This window comes from Ipomoea nil, unplaced genomic scaffold, assembly GCF_001879475.1.
Source record: "Ipomoea nil cultivar Tokyo-kokei standard unplaced genomic scaffold, Asagao_1.1 scaffold2926, whole genome shotgun sequence".
Classification (NCBI taxonomy): Eukaryota; Viridiplantae; Streptophyta; class Magnoliopsida; order Solanales; family Convolvulaceae; genus Ipomoea; species Ipomoea nil.
In genome coordinates this window covers 2,527,515-2,546,218 of record NW_017619354.1, presented here as the reverse complement: position 1 = coordinate 2,546,218, position 18,704 = coordinate 2,527,515, and the positions used below count along the sequence as shown (strand labels likewise).

Here is an 18,704-nt window from a genome sequence, read left to right as displayed (position 1 = left end):
TAGAGTTTAATATTAAACTCATAGTAAATTGATTTGAATATTAAAAATTGTCGCATAAAATGCCATGTCATTCATCTTACGATCTTACATGCTTAACCTGAAAGTAACCTGCTAAAAATGTTATCTGCACAAATTTATAGAGTTAAATGGTTTAATTGCACACATTTTTTGTTCAATGGCTCAAATGCACAAACACTAATAGTGGAGATATTTTGTGATTTTTGAGGAGTTTTTATAAGTGTGATTAGGAAATAGAATATGGGAGGGGAGAAAAAAATTGATTAAAAAAAAAGTCACTATTAGATGCGTGCACTCGCTTGGTGCAGTTGGCCTCACTTCTCAATGGGACTCATTTTTCTGTTATTATTTTCTTTCTTACAGAGAAACCTCATTCCCCCTTTTTCAAAAAAAAAAAAACCTCATTCCCCCCTCTCTCTTGCTTTTCTCTCTGCTAACTTGACTTCTTTTTTGTTAGAAAATGTGCAAATATCCACATATGTGGATGACCTAATAGTTCAATAGTTTATTTGACACTTTATCATTGATAATAATTCTAGACTTGGTAATCAAAGTAGTGGGCTCGATTGTAATTATGAGTAACCTAGGCACCTAAATGAAAAGATCCAACAAATACAGGATCCAAACGACAATGAACACCCGCCAAAACAAAACCCCTCTCGGAGTCTCGGTGATCGGGAAAAAAAAACATTTTCTTCCCCCAAATAAGTAGCCATTTTTGCCTCTATGAATGCTGTGCGTCTCTCCAGTTAACATCATGAAGAAAGCTCAGCCCCTTAGAAAGCTAACCACGAAAACCTCAAAGAAAACCACCAATTCTTCTTCACCCAAACCCCTCAAACTCAAGCGCAAACCCATTCGCAAACCTAGTTCAGATTCTCAAGAAAATCACCCCGTCCCCGCAATTAGCTCCTCCCTCTCGCTCTTCTTGGATAAATGGCCAATCTTGGCCCAAGATTTCTTCCAAATCGACGCACTTGATCTCGCCCCGCGTTTGCTCGGCAAGTTTCTCAGGAGAGACGATGTTGTTCTTCAAATTACTGAGGTAAGTACTACTATTGCTGTTCTCCTAACCTTGATAATATGTTGGCAATTAGCATGTGTATAAAAACTTGATTGATTTATGGGCTTTTTTTTCTAGCTGGGTAATGAAAGCGTGTGTTGTAGGTGGAAGCTTATAGGCCTGATGATTCTGCTTGCCATGGTCGATTTGGAGTAACAGCAAGAACTGCCCCTGTAGTAAGATTTCAAGCCTTCAATTTTCATTTTTCTTTACATTTTTTTTAAAAGTAAATAAATAAATGAAACCCAAGGTATCATTTGGACTACATGAAGCAATACGGGGTTAAAGGTCCCTCGTACAGTTAGGGTCTGCTCGGATACCTCGTGATCTAACCTAAAAAGGAAACTTTTTTAAGGTTTCCTACTGAGTAAGAACTTAAACCTGTTCAATAACTACTGAAGCTATTCTAATTGTGTGGTAAATGGCATTGCTTCGTTATGTTTGAATATAGCTTGAGGAATGAATGTATGGAAGCTTTCTAAGATCATTTTATATTAACTTCGAAATAGTTTGGTCCTGGTGGACATGCATATGTATACCTCTGCTATGGTCTCCACATCATGCTCAATGTTGTAGCAGACAAAGAAGGTGTTGGAGCAGCTGTCTTGATTCGTTCTTGTGCTCCCATCACTGGTAATTCTACCAATGTATTCATAAACAGTTTTAATCTGTATCTATCTTGTGGATTATAAATACCTTTTCATATCATTTCACTGTAACTGTAATATATACATGGTTGGAATTATATATGCAGGGTTGGGAACAATTCAAAGGCGACGTGGTTTAGAAACTGAGAAGCCTGTTCTTCTTACTGGGCCTGGAAAGGTGTTTTACAACCTCAATTTCATATAAGATTTAGTACTTCATTAGCTTACATCTCTTCAAAGTCTTAGATGAAATTCCTGGTTTGTGTAGAGAGATTAAACATAGTAGCTTTTATTTTTTTTGACTAATAACAACTTCCAGAACAATTTCATCTTGCTTGCTATCAATGCTAGTGTCCTTTGCCTTTTCTTCTGTACACGCAAATGCTATTGGAAACGTTTCTCGTGATTACTCTTGTTATATTAAGTTTTATTTCTTAGACAGAATTATATTGTTTATGTTAGAAAGCTTTGTGTACTTTTGCAGGTTGGTCAAGCATTAGGGTTATCAACGGAATGGTCTAACCATCCGCTATACACTGCAGGTAAGCTTTCCCATCATTCTATTGTTTCGAAGTTATTGCTAACTTAGTGAAATTGATATGAACTCACTATATATGGGCATGTGGCCAGGTGGTTTAGAAATTTTGGATGGACCGGAGCCTGAACAAATACTTGTCGGTCCTAGAGTTGGTATTGAGTACGCTTCTCCTGAACATGTTAGTGCATTATGGAGATTTGCAGTTGGAGGTTCGTCTTGGATTAGCGCTCCTAAAAACACTCTCAGACCTCCTTAAAATCGTGTTGCGCTAATGTTTTGTGTATATAGAAGACAGACTTTTTGTTTTTGCATTTACAAGAAAGGAAATGAATGAAGATTGTTATTGCTTCAGTCTACTTTTGTGATCTTGCTTGTGGCCTTACCTGGAAAAGATTTAAAATAGGGACTGAATCTCTATGATGCTGAAAAATGAAGATGAGATTTTTGAGTTCTTTGATGTCTACATTTGGAATTGGATAAAATGAATGCTAGAAGTTATATTCAAGAGACAGTGCCACTGAAAACAAAACACCATTTATTTCTCATCTTCAGGCCAATACATGAAACCACAAAAGCCAATTTGGCAGCCAAACACAATTAACTCACCTGGCTAAACAAAAATATATTACAGATAAACAAGCTCATACTAAATCTTGGTAGAGCCAAAAATATCCAACAAACCAATTGAACAAAAGCCATACATAAACCTGCCAGCCTATCTAGGAACTCGTAAAACAGTAAAAAGAAATTTGAAAACCTCAAGAGTAATGACATGAAGCCATTGCATACAGTACCTAAAGGCTAAGGATAACTCGGCAATTGTTAGGCAGCAGATGAAGATAAGCCATTGCACCCAGTACCCAAAGGCAAAGGGGTAGAGCAGGAAGGTAGCATAGAGAAAGAGATGGATCGTGTGTCACTTAGCAATTGATGAATGGAAGATGTTGAAGTGGTTAAATGTCAGTGCATGTTCTGTACTTAATGAGAAACTATGGAAGCTTCTCTCCTATATTACCACGCAGATGACTATAAAATTCAGTGAAGTCAAGTCGGAACATAAGGAACTTCAAATCGATGTGCTGTTGCACAGGCAATTGTGAAATGAACCCCTCAAAGAGGGATGAATATTCCTTCGTAATTGCATCAATATCTTGTCCTATGTTTTGAAGAAACTCACCAACACGGTTAGTAAGAGCCTTCCTACCCTCACCAAGCCATGAACCTGGTTCCGAAGATTTAGTACTTGACTTTCCTCGTGATTTGACTCGGTCCTGAGACGTCAGAGATGATTCTGCAGATCTGCAAGTAAAACAAGTACGAGAAATAAGCTAAATGAACTCCAAGTAAATAAGAAGCAACGTAATTGCAGAGAAAAGACCAACCTAGATTGCAATTCATTAATGCCTTCATATAATCTATCAACGTGACTCCGGGATCGTAGTATGAGGTCAAGTAACACAAAAAGTGTCTTGTTAAGAGCTTGGGACCGTTCTCCAAGCATAGACTTCTCAACTATAGAAAATAGATATTTTTCATGTGCAGCAAGTAGATCATCAAGGTCTTTGGCTAGCTCCATTTCTCTGAGTAAGTTAGACCAAGATACCTCCAGAACTTCGAACATTATGTAGTACTGCAAATTAGAAACAAAGTGATTCATCTCATCCCACAAAACTTGGCACTTCCTTGATGTTAAAAGCAACTGCAACTTAACAGCTTGCGGCAGCTTAGAGAAGAAATGGGAAGTGATGCAGTTTGGCTTCATTGTCTTCCAAGCGCCAGTAAGTGCATGCTCCACCCTTTTGAGCCTCCACAAGAAATTGAAGATTCTTAAATACCTTGCCATAACAGACTCTGACAAAATAGTGTTTAGAGGAACTCTAGCATCATATTCCAACGAAAATACATCCCACCCTCTGTCACCTGGGTTATGAGGCATCATCTTAACCCTCAGTCTATCCAGTATATCCCTATCATCATACTGCGCATTGGATGATCTGATTGCACTTTCCAATAAGCCTGCCAGCTTGAACGCACTGATTGTGTTGGCAGGTTCAGATAGCTCAGGGCCAACAATATCCATTAGATATTGCACAAAATCACCTTGGCCAAGTAGCAAGTATCGCTTAATTGCAAAGCAATGTTCCTTGAACTTGTACCTTTTGTAAATAACATCCAGTAAATGCTTGTCTATTCTTTTTGCTGCTTCAGTGACCAAAGATTCAAGTGCATCTGTCTCACCGTACTTGAGACTACCTCTAGTAGTTGTGGTGCCAGCTGCTGCTGCTGCTTCCATTGCTGCATCAGCCCAACCACGATCCTCACAACAAACTCGAAGGAAATTTATAGACTTCCCAGTCCTTAAAATTTGTTGAGCAAGAGACGGAGAGATAAAGGAAGGAAGCATCGCAGTATGAAGGCGGTAACCCTCCCTCCAAAGGGACTCAGCTTTAACAGGTTGACTAACAATGAAAAACTCTGCAAATATATCTTCAAGTTCCCCTTCAAGAACCCATGTCCTTACCATCTCAAAAAGAGGGGAACAAACCCGATGGAGTAATCTTTTCATGAAATCCTTTACAAGTGGATCTCCATGCTGAGCATGCATATGAATTGCCCCAGCCATAGCTCCACCTTTTAAAACCTTACAGCTATCAACCAAGACTGCCATTAATCTCATCTTCACCATTGGCTCTGCAAACCAAACTGATAGTCTTCTCAGTGACAAATAATTCCCTGAATTTGCATTTTCTGAAACCAGAGGCATGGGATTCATTGCTTGAGATTCAAGCACTGACAACAGTTTGAAATATTCTGAAAGCTCATCTTGCAACACAGCACAAAATGCTTGTCCAACAGTGCCTACATCCTCTGCAGGGAACCTATCCATACTCTCTGAACTATACCCATTAACTTTCTTAAACAACCACCCGAGCTCACAGAGCTTCCTAACCATAATCCTGGTTGTCCTTGGAACTTTTACCAAATCTGGCAGAACATACCCATCAGCATTAGTATCAAACTTCACATACTTCCCATCTATCCCTTGACAAGCATACAATATATCCCGCACCAAAACCTCCTCGGACACCTCATTCTCCTCTTTCAACAAGTTTGCAAACTCCCGATATGCCATATCACGCAAATTCTCCGGATCCTTTGAAACCATTAGAACCCCTCCATGCCAACCCTTCTCTGTGTTCTCTCTGCCTCTCATACCCCTTGAATTATCGCTCGGACGCCTTAAATTCCGGAACTCGTCACTCATAGCACCATCAACAGAAAACTTCTCTACTTTTCCTACATTTGTTGAATATCCCAAATTTCCATCCAAAGCCCTCAAAGTTTCAGAATTATCCAATGTACCAAGAGACTTTGAAGCACCATTTCCAACTCGAGAATAACCGTTTGATTGCCCATCAAACAACACGGGTAATCCCCCATTCACAGCGGAGCTGAAAACCCCAACTGACACCCCAGAGAGGGGCTGGCTTTTTCGGGCCTTACGATCTTCGGAGATGGTTTTGATCAAATAAAGCAGGGCCCACTTGTTCTTAACACTTCCAGGGCCGGTTTTGGACGAAAATTTGGAATATAAATCAGCGAAAGTGAGGGCTTCGGATGACTTACCCTGAGTGGCCAACTGTCGCTTGATGGACTCAGCCATGGAGGCCTCGTCGACGGCGATGGTAGGAGTCATGCGACTCGAGAGGATGCGAACCGCATACTTGAATGCTTGCTGGTACTGTTGCTCCGAGGGGCTAGGGTTAGGGTTAGAGTCGGAGGAGGTGGAAGACTGCGGGGAGGTGTACAGTAAACGGTGGACTAGCTCTTTGACTAGATCTAAAACCCGCTGGTCGTCATCTGCCATGGTTGCCGGAGGACGGTACCTGCCGGCGGGTGGGTAGTGGGTGGGGGACTGGCGAGGATTTTGTATTTTGATTTTGATTTAACAGGGCGCGGAAATAATTATTATTCTTCCCTGTTATTTCTTCTCAATTATTTTATTTTATTTTTCTTTTTTGGAAATACTATTATTATAATTATTACTATTGTTGCTATAAAATAATTTCTATATGTAAACTCAACATCATGTCATGTCACATTATAAGTTTTCCATTGTGGTGTATGTTTGATGATTCATAGCTTTAAACTCTGTTATAGAATTTTAACTTAATTATCTTAATTGTTTGTTTTATTATTTTTATGTCTTAAAACAAGATTCTAATCATGAAATTTCACTTTTGTTTAAGTGACTTGTAGTTCACTAGTATCGGGTTGCTCTCCTAAGTAGGAGGTGAAAGTAGTGTGTATATGTAGGTTATCCCCATCCCTTATAATTAAAAAAAAAAAAAAAAATTCACTTTTGTTATTTAGAATGAAAAATAAGAAAGGATTTTTTTTTTTTTTTCAAACCAAATTTTCAAGTCTCTCTCACAGACACATATATTTATTTATTTCAATTCTAATTCTAATTTATGTCTACTACAAAATAAATAATTTATTTTTAGTAAAACGTATTCTAATTATCTAGTATTTGATTACGATTTCAATACTCTAATAAAAACACTCCTTGTAAATATAAATATTGTCTTCAATAAAGATCATAGTAGGTGATTTATCTTTATTTAAATACAAATAACAAAATCCTACCATATAACTTTTATTTCCGGCATGCTACAAATATGATATGACAAAAACTATTATTACACATTATTTCATAATATGTTTTGATGGAGGAATGAACTTGAGATCCAAAGTCGATTTGACCCAAAGTGGAGCCCCATTAGTAAATCGGGTCTAGGAGACAATTAGAATTCATAGATAATGTTTTTGAGATATAGATAAGAAGAGATGAAAGTTAGGGGTGCGAATTAAGTTGAGGAGTAAAATTAAGGGGGATGATGTGAAAATGTTTGAGGGATGGGTGCGAAGTGGGACAAGACAGGAAGTTGGGCTATTATGCACTATTGAGAGATAGGGTATGAAGTGATACATGAGCTAATGTCTAAGGGATTGAGATGAAAATATGTTGGATCAAGACAATACTAAGTTGGAATAAGGGGGTAGAATGCCAAATTGGGGTGGTTGGAGCGGGGTATCGAAGTCATTTGCTTACTGACATAGTCGATGTAGCGCTTCCCTACCTGATGTGGCCACGCAAGGTCGGTTTTAGCCTAGCTATGACCACGAGGTGCCCCCTAGGATAGGTGGTCAAAAGTGAAGGGTGAAGATGCCTGACGAGATGTGGTTCCGACACTATAAATAGGAGGTCATTTCGAGTTTTCAAACATAATCGAATTCACTGGGCATTTAATCCTTTTCTCCTAGGTCTTCACTTCAACTCTTCAAGACAAGGCCACTTTATTTAAGCAATGTAATTACCATTTTGCTGGGCAAAAGCTTGTTTATGGGACTTGTACTCTCAACCCACATTTTATTACTATTTTATTATAAATCGATAAGGCACCTACAGTTCAGTGTCATATTATTTTATTCTTGTACTCATTGTTTAAAATACCTTCGACAATTCAATTTCATGGTGGTCTTATCCAATAAAATTATCATTGGCACTATTTGTGAGGACCATTACAAAAAGTTCGTGTTCCTAAATTTGTCCAACAGAGTAAATATCAATTTTGGTCTCATGAGAATTAGCAAAATGACAATTTTGGTTAACATGTTTAATTCCTACCAGTTTTCATGTATGACTATTATTTTAGTATCAATTTTCATCCACGACTATTATTTTAGTATCAAAATTCATCATGACGGTCACCAATCTGTTTAATCCATGCCGAAATTTAAAAATTTTAAAGGTATTTTCATCATTTTTAACTTAAATTCCAATTTGAGTATGAATAAAGTGATTTAAGCTCTAAGATCGATCTCAATTCGCAATTCTCATCCCTCATCCTACCTTAATTTGAAGAGAAGAATTGCAAATTGACATTGATCTTAAGACTTAAATCTCTTTATTCATGCTTAAATTGAAATCTCAATTTAAAAAAATAAATAATACACTTAATAATTTCATATTTCAGGTGGAATATAGCAAATTAACTTTATAATCCTAACCTAATCATGTTGGATAGTAGCAAATCAATCGTTACTGTGATATTATACCATCAAGGTAAGAATGATATATAACATCCCAAATTATTTGAAAACTTTAATGTTAAACTATTATATTAAACCCATAATTTGATTATTTTAAAACGAAATGTTTATTACTCTCTAAAAAAAATGTATATTACTCTCTTTGTACCATTTTATCTGTCTTACTATTTATTGGTCAAATCAACTCTTTCTTCTTTGTTTATTTTTTTAATATTTTTTTTATTTTTAAATTTATTTTTTTTGTGTTTAATAGTACTTTTAGTGTAGTTTTTAAATATATAAATTTTGTATATTAATCCTAAACTTAATATTATAAAAAATTAAATTAAAAATAACTTCACTTAACCTGATTAATCGAACCAACCAAACACATAGAAGTATATTCTTCCAAAAGGCTAAACCTCAACCCTAAGGGCCCCCACACTGTTGGGGTTGAGACTCAATCCCTGGTCATTCTTCCAAAATTTCACCTCTATAATCAGTTGAGCTACCCATGCAGGCCAAAAGTATATTGGATAGGTACTATGTAGATGGTACTCAAAAAATTATTTAAGTATTTAATGAGTAGATAAATAAAGAAAAGAAAAAAAGCATAGGAAGGGTGAATGGAAAACTGAAGGCAGGCACGTAGTATAGAAATTGTGTGTGTTAGTTTTAGCGGTTAAAAGCGTCCAACCGGTTTTCCCGCAAAAGAGGAAAATCTCGCTGCATTTTGCCCACTTCTTCCATCACAGAACACAGGAAAGAGAAGAAAAAGAGAAAAACTCCCCACGCTTTCTTTTTCTTTTTCTTCATCTTTTTCTCCCTGTAAATTAAGGGCGGACTGTGTTTTCCATTTGTTTTTTTTTTTTTTTTTTTTTCGATTTTTCAATAGGTCGCATGTTGCTTGATGCTCAAGGAGGGACAGACAGACCGCCCAGATCTATCTGCATTGCATTTGGATTCCATGTTCTTGATTTATGATCATATTTCATGGTGAATTATATCATCATTGATCTTTGATCATTCATCATTGTATGTGGATCTGCGCGCGAATTCTTTGATTGTCCCATTTCATTCATATTGTAGCCTCAGAATATACGGTTAGGCGCAGGGAAGAAAATAATTAGGTTTTTAATCCTGAGAGTTGGTGTTACTATGGATTGTTAAAATTTTCCTTTAAGATTACTGTGTCTGCTTACAATTTGAGATAAGATGTCGTGCTGCGGTGGTGGAGAGCTAGAGGATTATAGCGGTCCACCGGCTAATCAAAGTACAGTCCCTCCTAAGGCCAACCCCTATCGCGGCGGCACCGGTGGTGGTAAGCCCCCCTCCCCCTCCCCCTCCGCCTACCGGAGAATAAATTATATACAGAGCACATTTTCTATTATATAAATATATATAAGTTTTTACTTTTGGTCCAATCATTTTCACATTTAATTCTGACTATTAATTTTTTCACATTTGATCTCACCACTTTTAAAACTTAGCCACATTTAGTCCTCCGGACTGATTTCCGATCATCGGTGACCAAATTTGTTAACTTGACTATTTTACCCTTCAAGATAAGTCACTTGAGTGTTATGCACTCATGTTCAATATTATAGAGGTACAAACTTGGTCATGGTGACCGAAAATTAGGCCAAATGATCAAGTATTGTGGGACCAAATGTGGAAAAATTAATAGTCGAGCACCAAAAATGGAAATAATCTCATAGTTGTAGGACCAAAAATAGAAAGAAAAAAGAAAGTATTATACATAATAAATGTGCAGTCTCACTATAGGCAGAATGCATTTTGTTTGTGTTTTGTATGAGATAAGTCATTGGTATGAATATGAGTTGGTTTAGCTTGATTTTGCTTTTTCTCATATTTTTGGTTTTTGTTATTGTAGCTAGTGAAAGAGAGCCAAGGAATTCTGGGGCTTTGAGAAATGGAGCTCCACAGAAAGTTCTTCCCATTGAGATACCTGCAATGCAATTGGATGAGCTGAACAAATTGACAGGCAACTTTGGGCAAAAGGCTTTGGTGGGTGAGGGATCCTACGGCCGCGTTTTTTCTGCAACATTAAGCAGTGGCGAGCAGGTTGCAATAAAGAAGTTGGATACGACTTCATCGGAGCCAGATTCTGACTTTGCAGCACAGGTGATTATAAATGTTTGATTTCTGCTGTGTTTCTTAAATCTATTCTACATTGAGTGTCATTTGGTGATGTTTATTGTCTTTCTCTTTTCTGATTATATAAACGTGCAGTTATCAACGGTTTCAAGACTTAAGAATGATCATTTTGTGACTCTTCTTGGGTATTGTCTAGAGGCAGACAACAGAATCATGGTATATGAGTTTGCAACCTCAGGGTCTTTACATGATGTTTTACATGGTATGCTGATAAACCGTTCTTTAGATTAGTCATTGTCTGCAAACATAAACATTTACTGGGAAGATGTCCAAGATTTTTCTCGGGTTGATTGTAAGGATGTTTTATTGCAGGTAGGAAAGGTGTACAAGGTGCTGAGCCAGGTCCAGTTCTTACTTGGCATCAGAGAGTTAAGGTTGCTTATGGGGCGGCGAGAGGGCTTGAGTATCTTCACGAAAAAGTTCAGCCTCCTATTGTTCATCGCGATATCAGATCCAGCAATGTGCTACTGTTTGATGATTTTACAGCAAAAGTTGCTGATTTCAACTTGACAAACCAGTCTTCTGATACAGCAGCTCGGTTGCATTCCACGAGAGTCTTGGGAACTTTTGGCTACCATGCTCCAGAGTTAATTCTTGTTTTCCTTAGTTATGATGGCAGTTTTTGCTGACAAATTACATAAGAAATATATAATTTGGAACACTTGGTTTTCAGGTATGCCATGACAGGGCAGATTACTCAGAAGAGCGATGTTTACAGTTTCGGAGTCGTCCTCTTAGAACTTTTGACGGGAAGGAAGCCGGTTGATCACACGATGCCCAAAGGACAACAGAGTCTGGTGACATGGGTATGTTTTAGTTGGTCCATTTTAGCAACTGGTGATGGAAATGGTGATGTGTGAACCAATTTGTATCTGGTTTTGTGCAGGCCACCCCAAGATTGAGTGAAGACAAAGTGAAACAATGTGTGGATCCAAAGCTAAACAATGATTATCCTCCAAAGGCAATTGCCAAGGTAGGTGTTTCTCACCGTACATAGCAGTTTAGCAGCAAACAAGTAATTTTGGGTGTTGGTTCGTTCCTTCTCAGATGGCAGCAGTTGCAGCACTGTGTGTTCAGTACGAGGCAGATTTTCGCCCAAATATGACAATCGTTGTCAAGGCTCTGCAGCCGCTTCTCAACTCAAAGCCAGCCACCGGCCCAGATACGCGTGGATAGACAAGTCGTCAAGGTGCGGTGCCACAGGACCAAAAAACACTGTGGAGTGAGTCTGCAAAATCTTAACAGAAACTCTCTGGATCAACCCACTTTCTGCAAATGGAATCTCACATTTTGTGGGCAAAAAAGATTGATGATGATGATGAGAACCTATGTGAATTCATCTTCTTCTCTGGAGATTCTGAATGTTGTTATCCAATTTTTGTGTAATTATTCCCTCTTAAAATAAGTAGAAATGGAGGAGGACATTGTACTTATCATGTCTAACTAGTATTCATTCTTACTCATAAGATGAACCAACATATCTTGTTAGTTTCTTTTCCTAGACGAAGAGCAGAGCCATAATTAAAATTGGTTGCCATGCTCAAAACACTCTGTTGGCTAAAATGTCAGTTTTTAGTAGGCATTGCATTGCCATTCTTATCTTAATATATATAAGAATTGGAAGCAACAATTAAAACTATTTATATTTCACCTTTTTACCTATTATTTTCAAATTATAATGTCATATTTATTACTCCGTAGTATTTATTTTGCAATCTTAAATGTCCGGGACCAAAATGAATTAACTATTTAACTCTCCCAAATAATCCATGCTTCAAGTCTTCAACAAACTAATATAAAGGATAAACAAATCCTTAATTTAGGCGGATAGAAAAGCCAGCAGCTGATTTGGCAGTAGCATCAAGTATGATCCAGATTGAACAAAGTTGAGAAACAAACCCAAAAACAACATTCATTCATTCATCATATTCATTGCACAGCAATTCAAATATTGCAAAGATGATATTTCTATTTCAATTGAAAGAAGAAGGGAAGTGTGAACATTATAATATCATTCTTTTCCTATGAGACAAAGGCAGCAGCATAATACAAAGAAACCCTCGTGGGGATGGATACCAAGAACACACCATCATCATCTACTATTGTTACAATGGCTTTTATCATTTTAACCCTCATCACTCTTTCTGCCTCTATTTCCAAAATCATTCATCTTCTACCAAACACCTGTCACCTGCACAATACATTACAACATTAAAAACAGCCCTCCCTCATAACCCCTTTTCCCCTTCCAAGAGAATTTGAGTAAAAGTGTGAAACAACATATTCAAATACATATAGACAAATAGCAGTTTATGGCTTGATAAAGACGACATGAACTACTAACTAAACATATTTTTCACAACCATGTCCTAACTCCTTCAGTTCCTAACATCAGTTTCTGCTTTGGGAAAAAGGAAAATTAAGGCAAACCACTGCCTACCCGGCGTCGTGTCAATGTTTAGTTTTTGATTTGCAGCGAAACTCAGCTAACATGGCTATATGATCAGAAGACCACTCTGGAGAAGGAAGTGCTGTGTCCTTTCTCAAGCTATCCTCGTCTAGGAGCTCCAACAATGATACAACGGTTAACGAGTCCGCTGCAAAAAAATATCAAAATATTATCAAAATCACCCTTTCATAAATGCAACTTTTAGCTACACACAGTGTACTGCGCCTAGTAAACTGAACCATCACCTTTGCACACGATGGGAAATATAATATAGAAACATGCATTTAACCGTTCAAAAGATAACAAAATAGACAATTAATTGCTATAATTGTTGGTCCAAAGTATACCTGAGTAGAATATATAATCATGAGTACCAATGAAGTCCCTAGTACAATTTGTAAATAGGGGCTCCTCGGTAATAGGATCCATCCTCCTCTTGTGGCGCTCACTCCCAAGACCAGTCTCCATTCTAGCAAAGGAAGTGTAAGCACTTACCTGTAAAGAAGGACGTCACAATAAGCAAGTCAAAGCTCCTATAAAACCAAAAATGTTGTAGCAATAATAATTCTTATTGCACTTAGTTTTGCTTTGTTCCCCTCCACCATGACAAGGGGAAGTGGGGGCAGGGGTTCTACACATGAACTCCATACATGTAAAGGAAGTAGGAAAAGGAAATCTAATTTAAGAAATCAGTCAATACCAGCGGCAGTTGATGTGTTAACTTGGTTGTTGGACGCAGAATACCAAGAGGGTCAACTACTAAATCTGGATGCATTGGATCAACTTTGCCCATTGCGAGGAGTGCATGAGGAGCACTGCACCAGATGCATTCTATGTATCAATAACGAGAATCATTCAAGCCATTAAGGCTGAGTAGCATGTTCTACTTGAAAAGGAGGGAGCTAAAATGAATTAAAAACAACAGACCTTCCAGGCATCGAATTAAAATCACCACACACCAACATTGGAATATCAGCACTAGCAGCAATCTTTTCCAGCCCTTTCAAGAGTGTATGAACCTGATAATTTATGACAAACACAATGAGTACTGTCCCAAAGATAATGAACTTATGAAAGACAGCAAGCCACTGCCAAAATGGCATGTTATAGTAACCTGCCAAAGCTTGACATCCTTCAATTCATGTTGAACATTCACATGAGTATTTGCCTGCATTCATAAAAAGAACACCACAATTATGCTCTTAAGACCATCAAAAGTTTTACCAACATTTCCCCAAACCTAGTAATATATCTACAAGAATTTCGTGATATTTAACTCTACTCAACAAAGTATGGATCAAAATCTAGTACAATCAGCAACATGGACTCAGTTAAACCAATTGGTCCAATTAAGCAACAAGTCTGAATACTACAAAGAATATAATAGGTTCCTTACCACACAAACAAGCTGACGCTTCCCAGGGTTATCAACTCCCTGGTTACCGAACTTTGCCTCGAGAACCACAATGAGTGCAACATTATCCTGTATTAGAGTATAATTATAATAGGAAGAACAAACATACAAGTATGTGTGAGTGCTCACTTGTCAAATTAAATAAGATACCTTGATCAAACGACCTAGAGCGGTTTTCTTTTGAGCACTGGGAACTAGAGCATCAGTCAACGACTGTGCAGCTTTGTTAAACTCAACCTACACAAAGCATATGGGCATGATTTGCAAGATTAAACAAGTAAAATAGCCTCAGTAGACTTGTAATCCTTCCATACCTCATATTTCTTAACATGTGAAAATCTATCTCGCCGGAAAAATGTAGCACAACCATCAATACTATTCATATTTCCACCAAATACCTGCAGACAAAAATGGTATCAGCTAATATATATATGTATATATATATATATATATATATATATATAGAGAGAGAGAGAGAGAGAGAGAGGTAAAAAAAAAAAAAAAAAACCTTTCATATGACTAACACTTTATAAATATAACCAACCTCAGAAGTTTTTCTTTTGAAAAGAGCTTGATAGCCATGCTTGTCCAGCTCAGGAGCAAAGAACTCTTCAAAATGATCACTTTGAACCTGAAAGGGAAGGACATCAGTGAAGGGGAAGAACTTACATGTTCATTTATCAAAAGAATAAAATGTAAACAAAGTAAAATGTGGCTATACCACGTATACATGGTCAACAATTATTATTAAAAAAAAAAAATCAATGGATAATAAATTTTGGTAAAAAGAATTATTGCATCATGCAAAACCATCAAAATTATAAGATGAGTGGCTAATTTGGAATGAGATATTTAACACATTTAGAAACTATCTATAGTATGAAGCCAAATTGCTACTTGTAACAATTACTCCTAATATTATGCACCATCGAATAAAATTTATCCTTATCCTATAGAGAGACTAAAACTGCCCTCCAAAATCCAAATTCTGTTAGCATGCATGCATACCTCTTGAAGACAAACAATGTCAGCACGATAGCCAACTATTTCACGCAATAGGTTCTGCCTACGATATGTCCAAGAAAGGGCCCAGGAGGGACAATAACTGTATAATTCACTTGTCGCATAGGAATCAGATAAGATGTTGTATGAGAGCACAGTAAACGTTCCGGAAGACGAAATGCGGCCACCTAAATCAGAAATTACAGGACCATCATCTTCTCTGACTGAAATCAAGCGACGTGGAGTAGGAGATGGAGCCGGAATCACACGAGATGTCAGTATAGTATTCACATGGCCAACTGGAATATTGGTTTCTGCCTCTAAAACAACACATTCAAATTTAAGGACATGACCAATATCATCACTGGTTGGTGTATATGTTTTAGACCGTCCAACTTCAAACCAAGTTTCACCACTCCTCTGTGTGACTGCTGCAGGGTATAATGGTGTTGCTCCATTGGCTAAGTTGCCAGCTGATTGTGATGGAGGCAAGCTTGTATTAACTACACCACTTCCTGTGCTATTATAGCGCCCAAATACTTCTTCCTCCTCATTTCCATTTTCATTGACAGCATTGGCAGCATGTTCATGCAAAACACGGTGATGCTGCCATGAATTTGCAAAACACTTAGGAGAGCAATGGTAACTCTTAGCAACTGGGATTTTAGCCTTAACACATCCAAGGCACTGTAATGTAGCTTGCTCGGATGGATGGACACTACAGATGGCAATTTTCCTGTCACTTTGAATGCGATACCTGTAAATTATTCCAGACAATTGGAATTACATGTCAATTCAAGAAATGAAAGTTAAACCAATCACCCAGAATGTTCAATCACCATGACTCATCTTTCATCACAAGCTGAAATATCAGTAAAAAGAAATCTAAGATGTTTCTCAAAGAAAGCGTGTTGCAGAGCAAATACTGATCATGATGTTTTTCCAAATTGGCTGGGCAATTACACAAACAAACCATCTAGTCAAAGGTGTCTTTGCATTGGTAAATGATAGTCTCAAGGACATTAACCAAAAGACATGTCAACTCTATTATATTCATACACATTACTTTCTTGTAATTGAATCTCAAGTGATACACTACATGTACCATTGAATCCTATATGGGTACAAATAAGTCAGTACCTAACAGTGGGTAATAATGGACTAAGCCCTTGGCATTCAATTTCAATGCCATTGAAGTCATTAATTACTATTACTATATTTTTTTTAGATGCATAGCTATTGATAATCATAACCACATGTATAGTGTATAACTACCCTAGATGGTAAACACAAATCTGCCACCAGAAAATAGCTAGAGATACAAAAAGTAGTTATATAGAAGAGTCTGTGAAATTGCCATTAAATCAACTTGTGAAATTAGACACACTGGCATGCAAACAAATGTTCTTTTACTTTTTTTTTTCTCTCTCCCTTTCATACGTAAAAACTTGTTAATCACATGAAGAAAAGGAGTGATAGGTTCACCTTGCATAGTTGTGCACATTATGGTTACATAACAGTCAATTTCTTAATCCCTCTGGTTGATATCAGTCCAGTTTGCATTATCATCTAAGATCTAAGACATCATTTGTCCAATAACTTTATTAAGGCACTAACACCCATAGTTTTCTGGGGCATTGTACAAATTGATACAAATTTTCAACATTTGCAATGTTGTTATGTTAATGCAAACACTTTTCCATAAGGAGCCTATTGGTATGCAAGGTTAAGTCCAAGCACAGGATTTAGGCACAAAGTTTAAAGGCAATTGGAGGAGGGTTGGATTTGCAATGCATGAATTGCAGGTAAATGCACAGGATAATTTCACAAAATATCCTTAATCTATTCTCAATTATATCCTTAATCTCTACACCAAACATGAACTAATCTAATAAACTATCAAGTATAGTGTGTATAGAAACGAATCCAACTAAAAAAAAGATGTGTTAACAGTAAGCCCATTTGCTTAAAAGAAATGTAGGTTAAGGCACAAATTGTATCCTCTTCTAGGCAAACATAAGGGGAAATCATTGTAAGAATGAAAAATTTCTCTTAACACAATAACTATGTTTAAGCATTATGCATAACCATTACAGATTGCTCCAAAATACTCCCTAGGGCCCAAGGGCCCAGCAATAGAGCAACAATTCCAATCACAAAAAAGAGTACATAAAGCAATAATGCCAAAATAACTGCATCTTCAAAAGTAAAATAGCAGCAATAATAATCATTCATCAAAAAGAAAAAAAAAATTATGTATATTCTTCCATACAAGGAGAATAAAGAATGAACTAACTGACCACTTGTATCTCAAGAAGTGGCCATTGATGGGGGCGGACTCGGGGACATCGTCAGTGGCGACAGACTTATCAGGGAGGCGCAAAAGAACATAAGGTGTGAGCTCGCAGCCTACTATGGGAATGTCTGACGGAAGATGCACTCGCAGCACAGTCAGCATTCTGGGATACGCAGATTGGTCCACTCTTCTTTTCTCACTGATTCTAGAGCTACAGCTGATACTTCATAACCAACGTCGTTGACGCAAACTAAGGCTTCAAATTCGGAACAGGGGACAATAACAGACCTGCGGCGGCGGACGTGAGGCGGTTCCGCCATCACCTGATACCAGCAACAATCGCCAGCCTTACCTACCTCTCCTCTCTTCACCTCTATCTATCTATCTATCACGCCCCAAAAATCCTCAAAATCTTGAAAACAAATATCCCTTCACGAAGAACAATCGCAAACCCGGGGAAATGAAAAGAAATGAAAATTAGCAATGAACCTTTGAAGAAAGATTGGGAGATGATTTGAAAATAAAATGCCGTGGCATTCGATTGAAGAAGAAAAACTGGGAGAATTGAAGACGAATGGATCAATTAATGGATCGACGGATCTGACGAGAGAAAGAAGAAAAGCAGAAAGTAAGATATTTTAGAATGGAAGGGGCGAAGGAAGGAGGGAGGAAAGGAGAAATTAGATTTATCGGATTTGATTACAGAGTTAGGGTTTTACACGGAATAGAGGAGAGGGGAGGGAAGAGAGAGACGAGGGTCGTCTCAGCCTCAAATAACCATATATATAAACTATAGATGCATAATTGCTTGCATATGTGATGTATATACCGCCGTTTGATTTAACATTTATTCTTTATTAGATATTATTATAGATATAGATTATAGATTAGAAAAACAAAAATGCTTTGACACATGACATGATGCTGCTTTAGGAAAATAAATTTTTATTTTTATTCTTAATCTTCCGCCTATTTTATCTATCTAATCATATTAGAAAACTAA

General features: G+C 37.3%; 4 protein-coding genes across 5 annotated transcripts; 2 read left to right on the top strand and 2 right to left on the bottom strand.

The window, feature by feature from the left end:
• The first annotated feature begins 640 nt into the window (after positions 1–640).
• Positions 641–2,631, top strand: LOC109161798 (DNA-3-methyladenine glycosylase). Its single transcript, XM_019310309.1, has 6 exons — positions 641–1,063; positions 1,186–1,257; positions 1,591–1,714; positions 1,836–1,906; positions 2,213–2,270; positions 2,359–2,631. Exons 1-6 carry the CDS (start codon positions 749–751, stop codon positions 2,520–2,522), a joined length of 804 nt encoding a protein of 267 aa, XP_019165854.1. The 5' UTR covers positions 641–748; the 3' UTR covers positions 2,523–2,631.
• A 153-nt stretch (positions 2,632–2,784) lies between these two features.
• On the bottom strand, positions 2,785–6,220 carry LOC109161790 (gamma-tubulin complex component 3). 2 transcript variants are annotated; one of them, XM_019310298.1, is made up of 2 exons: positions 3,649–6,220; positions 2,785–3,565 (listed from the first exon to the last, which is right to left on the bottom strand). In XM_019310298.1, exons 1-2 carry the CDS (start codon positions 6,132–6,134, stop codon positions 3,256–3,258), a joined length of 2,796 nt encoding a protein of 931 aa, XP_019165843.1. In that variant the 5' UTR covers positions 6,135–6,220; the 3' UTR covers positions 2,785–3,255. The 2 variants fall into 2 exon arrangements, with proteins under 2 accessions (XP_019165843.1, XP_019165844.1); XM_019310299.1 differs by having other exon boundaries at positions 3,269–3,565; positions 3,671–6,220.
• Positions 6,221–9,024: 2,804 nt separating this feature from the next.
• LOC109161794 (probable protein kinase At2g41970) lies at positions 9,025–12,122 on the top strand. The gene is made up of 7 exons (XM_019310303.1): positions 9,025–9,683; positions 10,257–10,507; positions 10,616–10,742; positions 10,853–11,126; positions 11,214–11,346; positions 11,427–11,513; positions 11,588–12,122. Exons 1-7 carry the CDS (start codon positions 9,578–9,580, stop codon positions 11,714–11,716), a joined length of 1,107 nt encoding a protein of 368 aa, XP_019165848.1. The 5' UTR covers positions 9,025–9,577; the 3' UTR covers positions 11,717–12,122.
• A 361-nt stretch (positions 12,123–12,483) lies between these two features.
• Positions 12,484–18,493, bottom strand: LOC109161792 (carbon catabolite repressor protein 4 homolog 1-like). Its single transcript, XM_019310301.1, has 12 exons — positions 17,706–18,493; positions 15,412–16,162; positions 14,948–15,034; positions 14,718–14,801; positions 14,554–14,640; positions 14,386–14,472; positions 14,104–14,157; positions 13,917–14,008; positions 13,690–13,804; positions 13,337–13,484; positions 12,981–13,137; positions 12,484–12,731 (listed from the first exon to the last, which is right to left on the bottom strand). Exons 1-11 carry the CDS (start codon positions 17,861–17,863, stop codon positions 12,992–12,994), a joined length of 1,809 nt encoding a protein of 602 aa, XP_019165846.1. The 5' UTR covers positions 17,864–18,493; the 3' UTR covers positions 12,484–12,731; positions 12,981–12,991.
• Positions 18,494–18,704: the final 211 nt, after the last annotated feature.